This window comes from Brachyistius frenatus, unplaced genomic scaffold (genome assembly GCF_029030835.1).
Source record: "Brachyistius frenatus isolate BFR_SWC_R1_liver_20210118 unplaced genomic scaffold, ASM2903083v1 Contig_411, whole genome shotgun sequence".
NCBI lineage: Eukaryota > Metazoa > Chordata > Actinopteri > Embiotocidae > Brachyistius > Brachyistius frenatus.
The window spans coordinates 53374-65266 of record NW_027211010.1 but is presented as its reverse complement, the minus strand read 5'-3'; the positions used below and the strand labels follow the sequence as shown (position 1 = coordinate 65266).

At 46.9% G+C, this 11893-nt stretch overlaps 2 protein-coding genes across 2 annotated transcripts; one reads left to right on the top strand and one right to left on the bottom strand.

Moving 5' to 3' along the window:
* The first annotated feature begins 640 nt into the window (after positions 1–640).
* atad1b (ATPase family AAA domain containing 1b) lies at positions 641–4632 on the top strand. The gene is made up of 10 exons (XM_069725172.1): positions 641–1080; positions 1772–1963; positions 2508–2606; positions 2852–2972; positions 3067–3267; positions 3386–3492; positions 3622–3711; positions 3788–3838; positions 3934–4064; positions 4221–4632. The coding sequence occupies exons 2-10, from the start codon at positions 1790–1792 to the stop codon at positions 4339–4341; spliced, it is 1095 nt and encodes a 364-aa protein (XP_069581273.1). The 5' UTR covers positions 641–1080; positions 1772–1789; the 3' UTR covers positions 4342–4632.
* A 1351-nt stretch (positions 4633–5983) lies between these two features.
* minpp1b (multiple inositol-polyphosphate phosphatase 1b) lies at positions 5984–11531 on the bottom strand. The gene is made up of 7 exons (XM_069725150.1): positions 10908–11531; positions 8620–8802; positions 8321–8521; positions 8084–8181; positions 7790–7920; positions 7550–7683; positions 5984–7471 (listed from the first exon to the last, which is right to left on the bottom strand). The coding sequence occupies exons 1-7, from the start codon at positions 11290–11292 to the stop codon at positions 7218–7220; spliced, it is 1386 nt and encodes a 461-aa protein (XP_069581251.1). The 5' UTR covers positions 11293–11531; the 3' UTR covers positions 5984–7217.
* Positions 11532–11893: the final 362 nt, after the last annotated feature.

Genomic DNA, 11893 nt, shown 5'->3' with positions numbered 1-11893 from the left:
CGTTTTATATTTGTACAATGAATGCTTATAAACCAATAAAGCTTTTTCACATAAATTCACCCTTTAACTAAAATGAAATGTATTTTATTTCTTTTATTTTAATCCTCATGGTCAGTTTTTTAAACATTCTTTCATTTAAGATTTAATATTCATCATTTTACAAGTGAGAAACAGACTTTATTGCCATCACTGCAACAAATCCTCAATAAATACACAAAATTAAATGTTTTAAAATAAATAAACAAATGAAAAATAACAAGAGACAGCTACGAGAAAAAACTAAAATCTTAACTGGTAAAAGACGTGAAGTGATGTTTTTAAAAAGTTATTCATAATTTAATTCCATTTAATAATTATTTATCTTCGGTATATTCATGTGGTTTGAATGTAAATATGATAAATGTAAACTGCACCTTTATTTTGTAAACTCCCTACTTCCTGTTGTTCCGTCTGACTTGACGATGCTACTTGCTACTGGCTAACTGGCGCATCCTGTCAGCACGCGGGGTTGCCAGGTTCTGGTGTCGTCATCCTCCTCGATCACCAAACCGGGACTTGAGCAGCAGCGCGGAAAACTGACCAACCTGGCAACCAGCGGACGTTACGTAACGCAGCCTGCGGCCGCAGCGCCGCGACTTCCTCACGTTTCACGTCGTTTCATTATATTTGTGACGTTTGTGTTTGAAAGCTGCTGAAGATCTCGAAGCCGCTCGTGACTCTATCGGACCGAGAAGTTGAAGGTGACGAAGACTCGGCTGAGTCACAGCGACGCCTGCAGGACGGACCGCGGTACTGCAGCGCGAAGTCCCGCAGGTGGTGTCGTCGTCACGAGGCAGCAGGAGTCTCCCACTCGATATTCAGCCACACCCCACCTATGACGTCACACAGGTGTTGCGGCAGGTAATGCGGCGGACTGACGTGTACAGAGATTTATTGACGTGTGCGGCCCCGCCCATCCTGCAGGTGGCGGTGTAGGTTTCTGTACAATGAAGAAGAGAAGAAGTGTAGCCGCGTCCTGCTCGGGCACCAGAACCACCGAAGAAGAAACGGAGGAAGTGTAGCTGCCCGACGTGACCGGAGGTGAGTCTTATTTTACCGGAGAAATGACCCGGTTCCGTTGCTCTCCCCTCTCGTGTGCACCGGAGCTGTCAGCGCTCCGCGGCGGTGATATCTGACTTCGGGCCCGGCAAGGAGCTGCTCCTCTCCCGCCAGGCTACCGGAAGGTCAGGCTAAAGCTAAAGCTAGCAGCAAGCCCACACGGTCCTTTCGCTTTTATAATGGAGCGGGTCTCAAACTGTGGTGTGAGGACCTCCGCGAGGTCCCGGAGGGGGTCCCGAGGGTCCTCTAAAACATGACAGGTCGCTGGGTCACGCTGCTGTCGGAACATCCGGCCGGACTCCGTTTGAAGTTCTAACTATTCCGAGCGAGTCGGCGCGTTGTTCGACGGACGAAGTTGTCCGACCGGAACCGAAACAGGCTCGGTTCTCCGGGAGCTGCTCTCCAGTCCGGCGGGCATCAGACCCGGAGAGCAGCCGTGCTGTCAGGACCTGTCACCAGACTCCATTTAAAAATCGGACAATTTAAGCGTCTTCTGTTAGAAGTTCAGATGATGAGCACCAGAAATATTCTGAAGTTTGTTAATCCGCCTTCAATTATTTCACCAAAACCATTTAACTACAATTAAAATCATCTGTATTTTCCTTATTTTGCTGTATTCCTGCTCTAAAATCATTGTTAACCTGTTGATTGTTGAACCTCCCGGTTCCGTCAGAACCCACGGAGCCCTACGATGGTGCTGCGGGACGTCCCGGCCGAGAACATCGCCCGTCCGCTGGGCAGGAACGAGGTCATCGGCCTGCTCTTCCGCCTCACCATATTTGGAGCCGTCACCTACTTCACCATCAAGTGGATGGTGGACGCCATCGACCCCACCAGGAAGCAGAAGGTGGAGGCTCAGAAACAGGTGATGATGATGATGATGATGATGATGATGATGACGAGGATGATGATGTGGATGATGATGATGATGATGATGATGATGATGATGATGATGATGATGATGACGAGGATGATGATGATGATGATGATGATGACGAGGATGATGATGATGATGATGATGTGGATGATGATGATGATGATGATGATGACGAGGATGATGATGATGATGATGACGAGGATGATGATGTGGATGATGATGATGATGACGAAGATGATGATGATGATGATGATGATGACGATGATGATGACGTGGGTGATGATGATGATGACGAGGATGATGATGATGATGACGTGGATGATGATGATGACGATGATGATGATGATGATGATGACGAAGATGATGATGACGATGATGATGATGACGAGGATGATGATGATGACGATGATGATGATGATGAGGATGATGATGACGAGACGAGGATGACGTTGATGATGACGACGATGATGATGACGACGATGATGATGATGATGAGGGTCATGTGACCGTGTCTCCGATGTTTGTGTCGCAGGCAGAGAAGCTGATGCGTCAGATCGGAGTGAAAAACGTGAAGCTGTCGGAGTACGAGATGAGCATCGCAGCTCACCTGGTCGACCCACTCAGCATGCAGGTAACTCCGCCCCCTTTATGAAGGTGAAGGTTTCCCCTACAGGCTCCACCCCCGCTGGAAAGAAAACGACATACTCGTAGAACTGGTGTTACGTCCAGTAACTACTACTCATTTCATTTTTCTATCAGAGATACAAAACTGATCTTAGGAAGTATTCAAAGATAGCCCCGCCCCCCTGTGGTCACGACCAGGGGGCGGGGCTTCATCACGTGACCAGCAGGTTCTAACTAGAATCCTGTGTTTAGATCACCTGGAGGGACATCGCCGGTCTGGACGAGGTCATCACGGAGCTGAAGGAGACGGTCATCTTACCTGTCCAGAAGAGACACCTGTTCCAGGGCTCCAGGCTGCTGCAGCCGCCCAAAGGTCAGAGGTCATTCACCTGCTTTACCTTTCAGTCTGTACAGAGGGAAGGAATACTGGCCAGACCATAATGTCCCTCCTATCGTCGTGGTAACAGGCGTGCTGCTGTACGGTCCCCCCGGATGTGGTAAAACGCTGATCGCCAAAGCGACAGCCAAGGAGGCGGGGTTTCGTTTCATCAACCTGCAGCCGAGCACGCTGACGGACAAGTGGTACGGAGAGTCGCAGAAACTGGCCGCTGCTGTGTTCTCATTGGCTGTCAAGCTGCAGCCGTCAATCATCTTCGTGGACGAGATCGGTGAGGGTCACACACTCTCTCTCTCTCTCTCTCTCTCACACAAACTCATACACACTGAACATAATGGAGAAAGGGGTGTGGTCTGAGCGGTGAGGGGGCGTGGCCTGTGTTTGAACAGACTCCTTCCTGAGGAGTCGCTCCAGCTCGGACCACGAGGCCACGGCCATGATGAAGGCTCAGTTCATGAGTCTGTGGGACGGACTGGACACGGACCACCACTGCCAGGTACACACACACACACACACACACACACGCACGCACGCGGACACGCACACACACCTGCCAGGTGTGACAGTTACAGAAACAAACAGGAAGTGATGATGTTAACGAGCGGGGGTCTCTGTGGGGGGTCAGGTGATCATCATGGGAGCCACCAACCGGCCTCAGGACCTGGACTCGGCCATCCTGAGGAGGATGCCGACCCGGTTCCACATCAACCAGCCCGTACGTACGCCTTCAAAATAAAAGCCTGACACCAGAATCTGCAGCAAAACCAACAGCAGCATGTTTGTTTGTTCAGAGCGTGAAGCAGCGAGAGCAGATCCTCAAACTGATCCTGGAGAACGAGAGCGTGAGTTCACCGACACCAACGCACTTCATTACGTTTGTTGCCTCGTCACTCCTGACGATCACAGTGATTGGTCCGTCTGCCCCCCCCCCCCCCAGGTGGACTCATCGGTTGACCTCTGCAGCGTTTCACAGGAAACAGACGGTTTCTCAGGAAGTGACCTCAGAGAGATGTGTCGCGACGCCGCGCTGCTCTGCGTCCGAGACTTCGTCCACATGCAGAATGACAGGTACGACGTCTGTCCGTCAAACACCTGATCGATCAACAACCAATGACGTTTCACTAAATTATAACAGAACACGGAAGATGAGTTTAAGTTCACTGACAAATATTTTAATCTGAATTTCACTACGTGTTGATTGAAAGCGTTTGTGGCGTCCCGCAGCCTGTCGGAGGACGTCATCCGTCCCATCCGTCAGTCCGACCTGCAGAAGGCCATCGGTAAGATGAAGAAGTCCAAGATGGCGGGCGGACCCGGCGCCCTGCTGCACGTCGCACTGGACTGAACACGCACACGGAGGACCTCAGCCGGGCCTGCTGTCGCAGGTTGGACACCGCCCCGCTCCAGGTGTTTAAATACGTTCGACATGTGCCACAGCTTTTTGTTTTATTTCCATGACGACGACGATCGTCTTCCAGGAACAGAAAAACGTTGAGAGATCAAATCAAAAATAAAACTTCCAAAAGTAAAATCATGAAGCAGGTTGTGAAGCTCGAGTCACGTTTCTGATTTGAACAGAAGTCACTGATGCTCCTCCTCCTCCTTCCTCCTCCTCCTCCCTCCTCCTCCTCCTCCTTCCTTCTCCTCCCTCCTCCTCCCTCCTTCTCCTTCCTCCTCCTTCCTTCTCCTCCATCCTCCCCCTCCTCCTTCCTCCTCCTTCATCCTCCCCCTCCTCCTTCCTCCTCCTCCTTCTCCCTCCTCCTTCCTCCTCTTCCTTCTCCTTCCTCCTCCTTCCTCCTCCCCCTCCTGCTCCTCCTCCTTCCTTCCTTCCTCCTCCTCCCTCCATTCCTTCCTCCTCCTGCTCCCCCTCTTCCTCCTCTTCCGGTCGAGTTTCCCACCACTGATCGTCTTCATTGTTTCCACCAAAGAAGTAAAAAAATAAAACCAGAGGCTTTTATTGTGAAAATCCTCCCTCAAAACCTACAAATCCTATTATTTAATAACCAATATTCTCTATAAATACAATTTGAAAGCCGGTTTCAGTCCTGATGGGATGTGAAGAACTTTACTGTAACACTTCCGCGTTTTATTTTTGAAATAAAATAGTTTACTTTGGTTTAAATGAAGAAATTCTTCCAAAGGAAATTAATATTTATTAAAGTGTAAATCAAACGGCGCTGAAACTGCATCGAAATATAATCAATAATGTTCGTTAAATCATTCAAAAGAATGATTCAAATTTATTTAAATCATTTCACCATAATTGAAAAAGTGGAATTATAAAATGTTTATTATATATTGATGAATGTATTGATACGTTTTTTTTTGTTGAAAGCTTCATTTTACATCATTTTCTCAGAATAATTTGCTGGAAAGAACTCAAGTTATTAATTCAACAGAAAATCTGAATTTCCTTCAAAGGAATTCTTCATTTAAACCGCCGTTCGCTGGAGAATCATTTTTAATTATTATGTTTTCTACTCTGTAGACGGATGTTTATTTTCTGCTGCTTCCAACCACATTATGAAAAATATTTGAGCTCAATAACTGAAAAGCGTTTGATGTTTTTAAAAGTGTAAAACGTGAATACGGATATTTGGTCACGTGGGAACTTTTCTGTTTTTATGAAGTGTACTTTATTATTTTATTGTTGTTTTTCATTCTGATGTTTGAATGTTGAGCATGAAAATAAAAAAACAACGGACGAGTCAACTGATTAATTAATGAATTATTTGGTTTATAAAACTTACGTTTTCTTTTGACTTTCAGTTCGCTGATAAAAAAAAACAACAACAAGAAAATCAAGTGATTTTCACATCTGAAGAAGCCAAAAGTCATTTTATAAAGAAAAAGTTTTGATGTTTTGGGCACTAAAATGATTAATTAAATAACATCCATGTTTTACTTTTGCTGATACACTAATTATTATTTATTACCTAAAAGTTTTTGAGTAGTTAGAAGTAGAAATAGTAGTTTTTATTCAACAAGTGAAACTCGAGACATTTTGTTCTGTTTCATCTCTGAAAAACTTTTATTAAAGCTTTAAATTGAAAACATTTGGCGTCAGGAAGTCAAAGTAAAAACAGAGTGAAGCCAGTTCGACCAAAACAACCAGAAAGACACGATTTTGGCACAAAAATGTCAAAACTACACAAGACAAAATATTTCATGCGTTTCCAGAACAATCAGAAAATCCTGATCTGGATTCACTGAATGCATCACTGTGACTTTTATTGTGAAAATCCTGAGTGAAGACACAACAGAAACGAGAAAAAAACTAAATCAGTAGAAAATCAATCACATGATAAAAATCGTAATACATTAAAAGTAAAGCTTCTTCAGAATGAACCCACAAATAACTTCCTGTTTTCAGATTGAAAGGACAGCCCACCAAAAATAAAAGTAGAAAACACTATTTCACCTTCTCAATCATCTGAACACACGCAAACATTTCCACTTTCTACCAGCCTCCATTCAAATTAATGGAAATTTGCACTGAAAGTCACATGATTCTGTTCGTATTATTATCAACAAACAGCTGATTTAACCTGAAAACATCAAAAGAAGCTTCAGATGAAGGCGAACTGAGGAGGAGGAGGATCAAATCTTCATCGTTTAGACTTCAAACTGAAGTTCAATCTGATCTGGAACCAAACATTCAGTTCAGAAGTCCCCTGAGAATCTGTCTGATTTGAACTTTCCTTCAGTCTCAGTGGTCGGTGATGATGGTCCGATTACCCATGATGCACTGCAGACAGGAGCTGCTCTCACGCTGTTCTGCTGCTTTAAATTTAAACACATACTGAGAACAGACGAGCAGGACGACACAATATTATTATTATTATTATTATTATTATTATCATTATTATTGTCGTTGTTGTTATTGACAGTCGAGGAGGAACCAGGTGAGCAGCGTGCAGGTGAGAGTCCGTTCAGTTCCATGTTTTTGTCTGATGAGCAGCAGCTTAACGAGCTTAACGAGCTGCGGTCCTGATTCCAGTCGATAAGCCCCTCCCCCTCAGACACTTCAAGTCAAATTATTTTCAGAAGGTCGACATGCAAGAATCAGTTCAGCGTTGCCGTGGAAACAAAACAAAGTTTAATAACACGTATTGCCTGAAGCTAACCTGTGATTGGACGCTCGCAGTGTGGGGGCGGGGCTTGGTCAGACAGGTGGGTTCTAAGGCCGTGGTGGAACAGGACAGGTGTGTGACCGGTAGCTCAGAGCTCCGTGTTGGGGCCCCGCCCCCCGCCCCTCCCCTCACACTCCCTGTGGAAGTCGCAGCCGTCCAGCAGGTGGCGGTAAGCGGCGCGGACGTCCCGGTACAGCGGCGCGTCCTCCGTCTCCAGACCGGGGAATCGAACCGGGGACTCGTTGACGAGCAGCTGCAGCCTCGGACCCCGACGACAGTCGTACAACACGAAGAGAAGGTTGGCGGCGTACGGGACGATGAGACTGGACCGGAAACGTCTCCCTGAGGGACGACAGGACACACGCTGCTTTATGAGGACACTTCTGCTGTGATGTTGGTGTGGAGGCGGGGCTTAAATACCGTGCTGTGAGTGGTAGTTGCTGGCGGTGGGCGGAGTCTGGTCCTTGTAGAGTCCCAGCAGAGAGAGAAGGGGGAGGAGTGTCTCTGCGTGACCCACCATGATGGAGGCCGGTTCCGGCGGCGTGTCGGTGGACCTGAAGGACACGACAGTGAATCGATCAGCCGGTCGGGTCCAGAAGCTGCAGCAGAACCGGCCGACTCGTTAGTTTGCAGCTCTGAAAACAAACGGAGGATAAAAACCTGCGAGGACGTCCGGCTTTGTCCAGCGTCCTGAAGACGTGGTGGAACAGAGGACAGCTGGACAGCCCGCTGATCACGTGACCGTGAGAACGCTTCCAGTACTGCTTCAGGTCCGACTTGTACTCCAGCACCTGCAGACAAGCAGCAGGGAGAATTTACCCTTTAGTCATGTTGTTCACCGTCAGATCATCTGCAACGGGTCACATGACGGGTCACGCGACGGGGTCACGCGACGGGGTCACGCGACGTGTCACGCGACGGGGTCACGTGACGGGTCACATGACGGGTCAGTACCTTGGCGTCGTCCTCGTCGAACAGGAAGCACCACGGAGAATGGATCGCCCGGATGGACAGCTCATAGGAACACAAGAAGAACGCAGCTTCCACCAGATCTACGGGAAGGACAGACGGACACGTCACCCGCTGGAGCCCCGCCCACCTACACCAGAAACCTGGCTGCAGCCCAGGCCTGTCAATCAAACAGCCCCAAACATATCTATCCTCAGCGGGACTGCCCCCGTGACCCCTGACCTGGTGTGAGGCTGAGGTGAGGAAGGCCCAGCCTCTCAGCCATCCTCCTCCTCACCGCCTCCATCTCCTCCCCGTGTTTGAACTTCTCCACCTCCAGCAGCGCCGTGCGGTTGTTCTCCACGCCCTCCACGTAACCACGGCAACGCTCGAAGAAGCGCATCAGCTCGTCGTCCACCACGTGGCTGTACTCCGGCACGAGCTCTGCGGAGACAGAGGAGGTCGGAGGTCAAAGGTCAGGAACAAGAACAGAGACGTTTGTCCTACGTTACCCAGAATGCCTCTGGGCTGCCGGCCCTCACCGTGGTGCTGCTGCAGACCCTCCTGGAACGCCTCCACGCTGCTCACGCAGCGATGCTTAGAGCTGCTGACGAAGGAAATCCTCCTCTTCATCACGTTGGCCTCCGACAGCAGAGACGGAAACAAGATGGACAGACGGACGGCCAGCTGACGGAGGTCCTCCCTACCCTTCATCACCAGCTGACCTGAGGAGGAGGAAGATATTTTATTTAAGTTAACTGGAATATTTTAGCTTTTCTACAAAGACTTTATTGGGAATATTTGAGGAGTATTTGAGGAGTATTTGAGGAATATTGGAGGAGTATTTGAGGAGTATTTGAGGAGTATTTAAGGAGTGTTTGAGGAATATTGGAGGAGTGTTTGAGGAATATTTGAGGAGTGTTTGAGGAGTATTTGAGGAGTATTTCAGAGTATTTAAGGAGTGTTTGAGGAATATTGGAGGAGTGTTTGAGGAATATTGGAGGAGTATTTGAGGAGTGTTTGAGGAATATTTGAGGAGTATTTGAGGAGTGTTTGAGGAATATTTGAGGAGTATTTGAGGAGTGTTTGAGGAGTATTTGAGGAGTGTTTGAGGAGTGTTTGAGGAGTGTTCGAGGAATATTTGAGGAGTGTTCGAGGAGTGTTCGAGGAGTGTTCGAGGAGTATTTGAGGAGTGTTTGAGGAATGTTTGAGGAGTGTTTGAGGAGTATTTGAGGAGTGTTTGAGGAGTGTTTCAGGAGTATTTGAGGAATATTTGAGGAATATTGGAGGAGTGTTTGAGGAGTATTTGAGGAGTGTTTGAGGAGTATTTGAGGAGTATTTGAGGAGTGTTTGAGGAGTATTTGAGGAGTATTTGAGGAGTATTTGAGGAGTGTTTGAGGAATATTTGAGGAGTGTTTGAGGAGTATTTGAGGAGTGTTTGAGGAGTATTTGAGGAGTGTTTGAGGAGTGTTTGAGGAGTGTTTGAGGAGTATTTGAGGAGTATTTGAGGAGTATTTGAGGAGTGTTTGAGGAATATTTGAGGAGTGTTTGAGGAGTGAGGAGTATTTGAGGAGTGTTTGAGGAGTATTTGAGGAGTATTTGAGGAGTATTTGAGGAGTATTTGAGGAGTTTTGAGGAGTGTTTTGAGGAGTGAGGAGTTTTGAGGAGTATTTGAGGAGTATTTGAGGATTATTTGAGGAGTATTTGAGGAGTGTTTGAGGAATGTTTGAGGAGTATTTGAGGAGTGTTTGAGGAGTATTTGAGGAGTGTTTGAGAAGTATTTGAGGAGTATTGGAGGAGTATTTGAGGAATATTTGAGGAGTGTTTGAGGAATGTTTGAGGAGTATTTGAGGAGTATTTGAGGAGTGTTTGAGGAATGTTTGAGGAGTATTTGAGGAGTGTTTGAGGAATGTTTGAGGAGTGTTTGAGGAATGTTTGAGGAGTGTTTGAGGAGTATTTGAGGAGTGTTTGAGGAGTATTTCAGGAGTATTTGAGGAGTATTTGAGGAGTATTTGAGGAATATTTGAGGAGTGTTTGAGGAATATTTGAGGAGTGTTTGAGGAGTATTTGAGGAGTGTTTGAGGAGTATTTCAGGAGTATTTGAGGAGTATTTAAGGAATATTTGAGGAGTGTTTGAGGAGTATTTGAGGAGTGTTTGAGGAGTATTTCAGGAGTATTTGAGGAATATTTGAGGAGTGTTTGAGGAATATTTGAGGAGTGTTTGAGGAATATTGGAGGAGTGTTTGAGGAATATTTGAGGAGTATTTGAGGAGTGTTTGAGGAGTGTTTGAGGAGTATTTGAGGAGTGTTTGAGGAATGTTTGAGGAGTGTTTGAGGAGTATTTGAGGAGTGTTTGAGGAGTGTTCGAGGAGTGTTCGAGGAGTATTTGAGGAGTGTTTGAGGAGTATTTGAGGAGTGTTTGAGGAATGTTTGAGGAGTATTTGAGGAGTATTTGAGGAGTGTTTGAGGAGTGTTTGAGGAGTATTTGAGGAATGTTTGAGGAGTATTTGAGGAGTGTTTGAGGAGTGTTTGAGGAGTATTTCAGGAGTATTTGAGGAGTATTTGAGGAATATTTGAGGAGTATTTCAGGAGTATTTGAGGAGTATTTGAGGAGTGTTTGAGGAATATTGGAGGAGTGTTTGAGGAATATTTGAGGAGTATTTGAGGAGTGTTTGAGGAATATTTGAGGAGTATTTGAGGAGTGTTTGAGGAATATTTGAGGAGTATTTGAGGAATATTTGAGGAGTGTTTGAGGAGTATTTGAGGAGTATTTGAGGAATATTTGAGGAGTGTTTGAGGAGTTCAAGCAGGATGTTTCTCGGCCCCTCACCGTCCATGTCCTCGGTGTACCAGTCCTCCCAGCGGCTCCGCAGCTCCTCCGGGCCCCGGGACGCGTCTCTCCGGACCAGCTCGCTCAGTTTGTGGATCCTGCGGATGTTCTTGGCGGTCGGGTAGCGGCTGCCGTGCCGGATGACGGCGGTGAGGTGCACCGGGGAGCAGCTGTCAGCGGGCGGAGGTCTGAGGACGGACCGGTCCACGGACAGGACGTCCCGCAGCAGGAGCGGCTTCACCTCCTCGTACCGGGTCTTGGTGCCGAAGTACGCGGCGATGTGCGGGATGTCCCGGACCGACAGGGAGGAGCAGCAGCGGCGGGTCAGGAGCAGACTGACGGCCGCCAGCAGCAGACTGTTAGCGGGCAGCGAGACGGAGAACATGTCGGCGGAGACCGTCGCTTCGCACCCGCCGTCGTTTGTTTGCTTTGTTGATGTTCCGGGTTCATGACCTCTGACCTCCGACCCTCCCGCTCCTCAGTGGCCGAACAAAAAGGCTCGAGGAGTTTTCAAATTGATCGTTTTTCATTATACTACAAATAATAATAAACGAATTAATTAATGTTAAAACACGAAGACAGTTATTGAACCACTGACCAATGACGACGCTGTTTTTAGACCAGTTTCACTTCCTGAACACAGAAAAACTGTCAAGTTGTTTTCCAAAAGACACGCAACTTCCGCTTAGTGCGCGCCAAAATAAAACGGTTCTTCAGTTTCAAAATAAAAGCTTCATGTCCAAACGCTCCTAAGAGATTTTTTTATATCTTTGTTTTTTCAGAAATAACACGGATTTCTGTCGTTTAAATCTGTTTGACACGGAGTGACGTGGTTTGATGGTTTATTGATGGAGAGATCAAACCTCCACCAGATATGTTGTTCAGAGGCAGGTTTTGATTCACACCATTATGGTTACATCCTTTCAGCATGTGGACAGATTTACAGATCAAATGTGATCACATGATGAAGATTAATATCTGAAATC

Bases quoted from the DNA above. Each gene is read 5' to 3' on its own strand.
- atad1b (XM_069725172.1), top strand. From the start codon at position 1,790: ATGGTGCTGCGGGACGTCCCGGCCGAGAACATCGCCCGTCCGCTGGGC. The intron at 3,493-3,621 runs GTACACACACAC...GTGGGGGGTCAG, and splicing joins ACACGGACCACCACTGCCAG to GTGATCATCATGGGAGCCAC. The intron at 4,065-4,220 runs GTACGACGTCTG...GGCGTCCCGCAG, and splicing joins GTCCACATGCAGAATGACAG to CCTGTCGGAGGACGTCATCC.
- minpp1b (XM_069725150.1), bottom strand. From the start codon at position 11,292: ATGTTCTCCGTCTCGCTGCCCGCTAACAGTCTGCTGCTGGCGGCCGTC. The intron at 8,522-8,619 runs GTGAGGGCCGGC...CTGTCTCCGCAG, and splicing joins GGGTCTGCAGCAGCACCACG to AGCTCGTGCCGGAGTACAGC. The intron at 8,182-8,320 runs GTCAGGGGTCAC...TCCTTCCCGTAG, and splicing joins TCACCTCAGCCTCACACCAG to ATCTGGTGGAAGCTGCGTTC.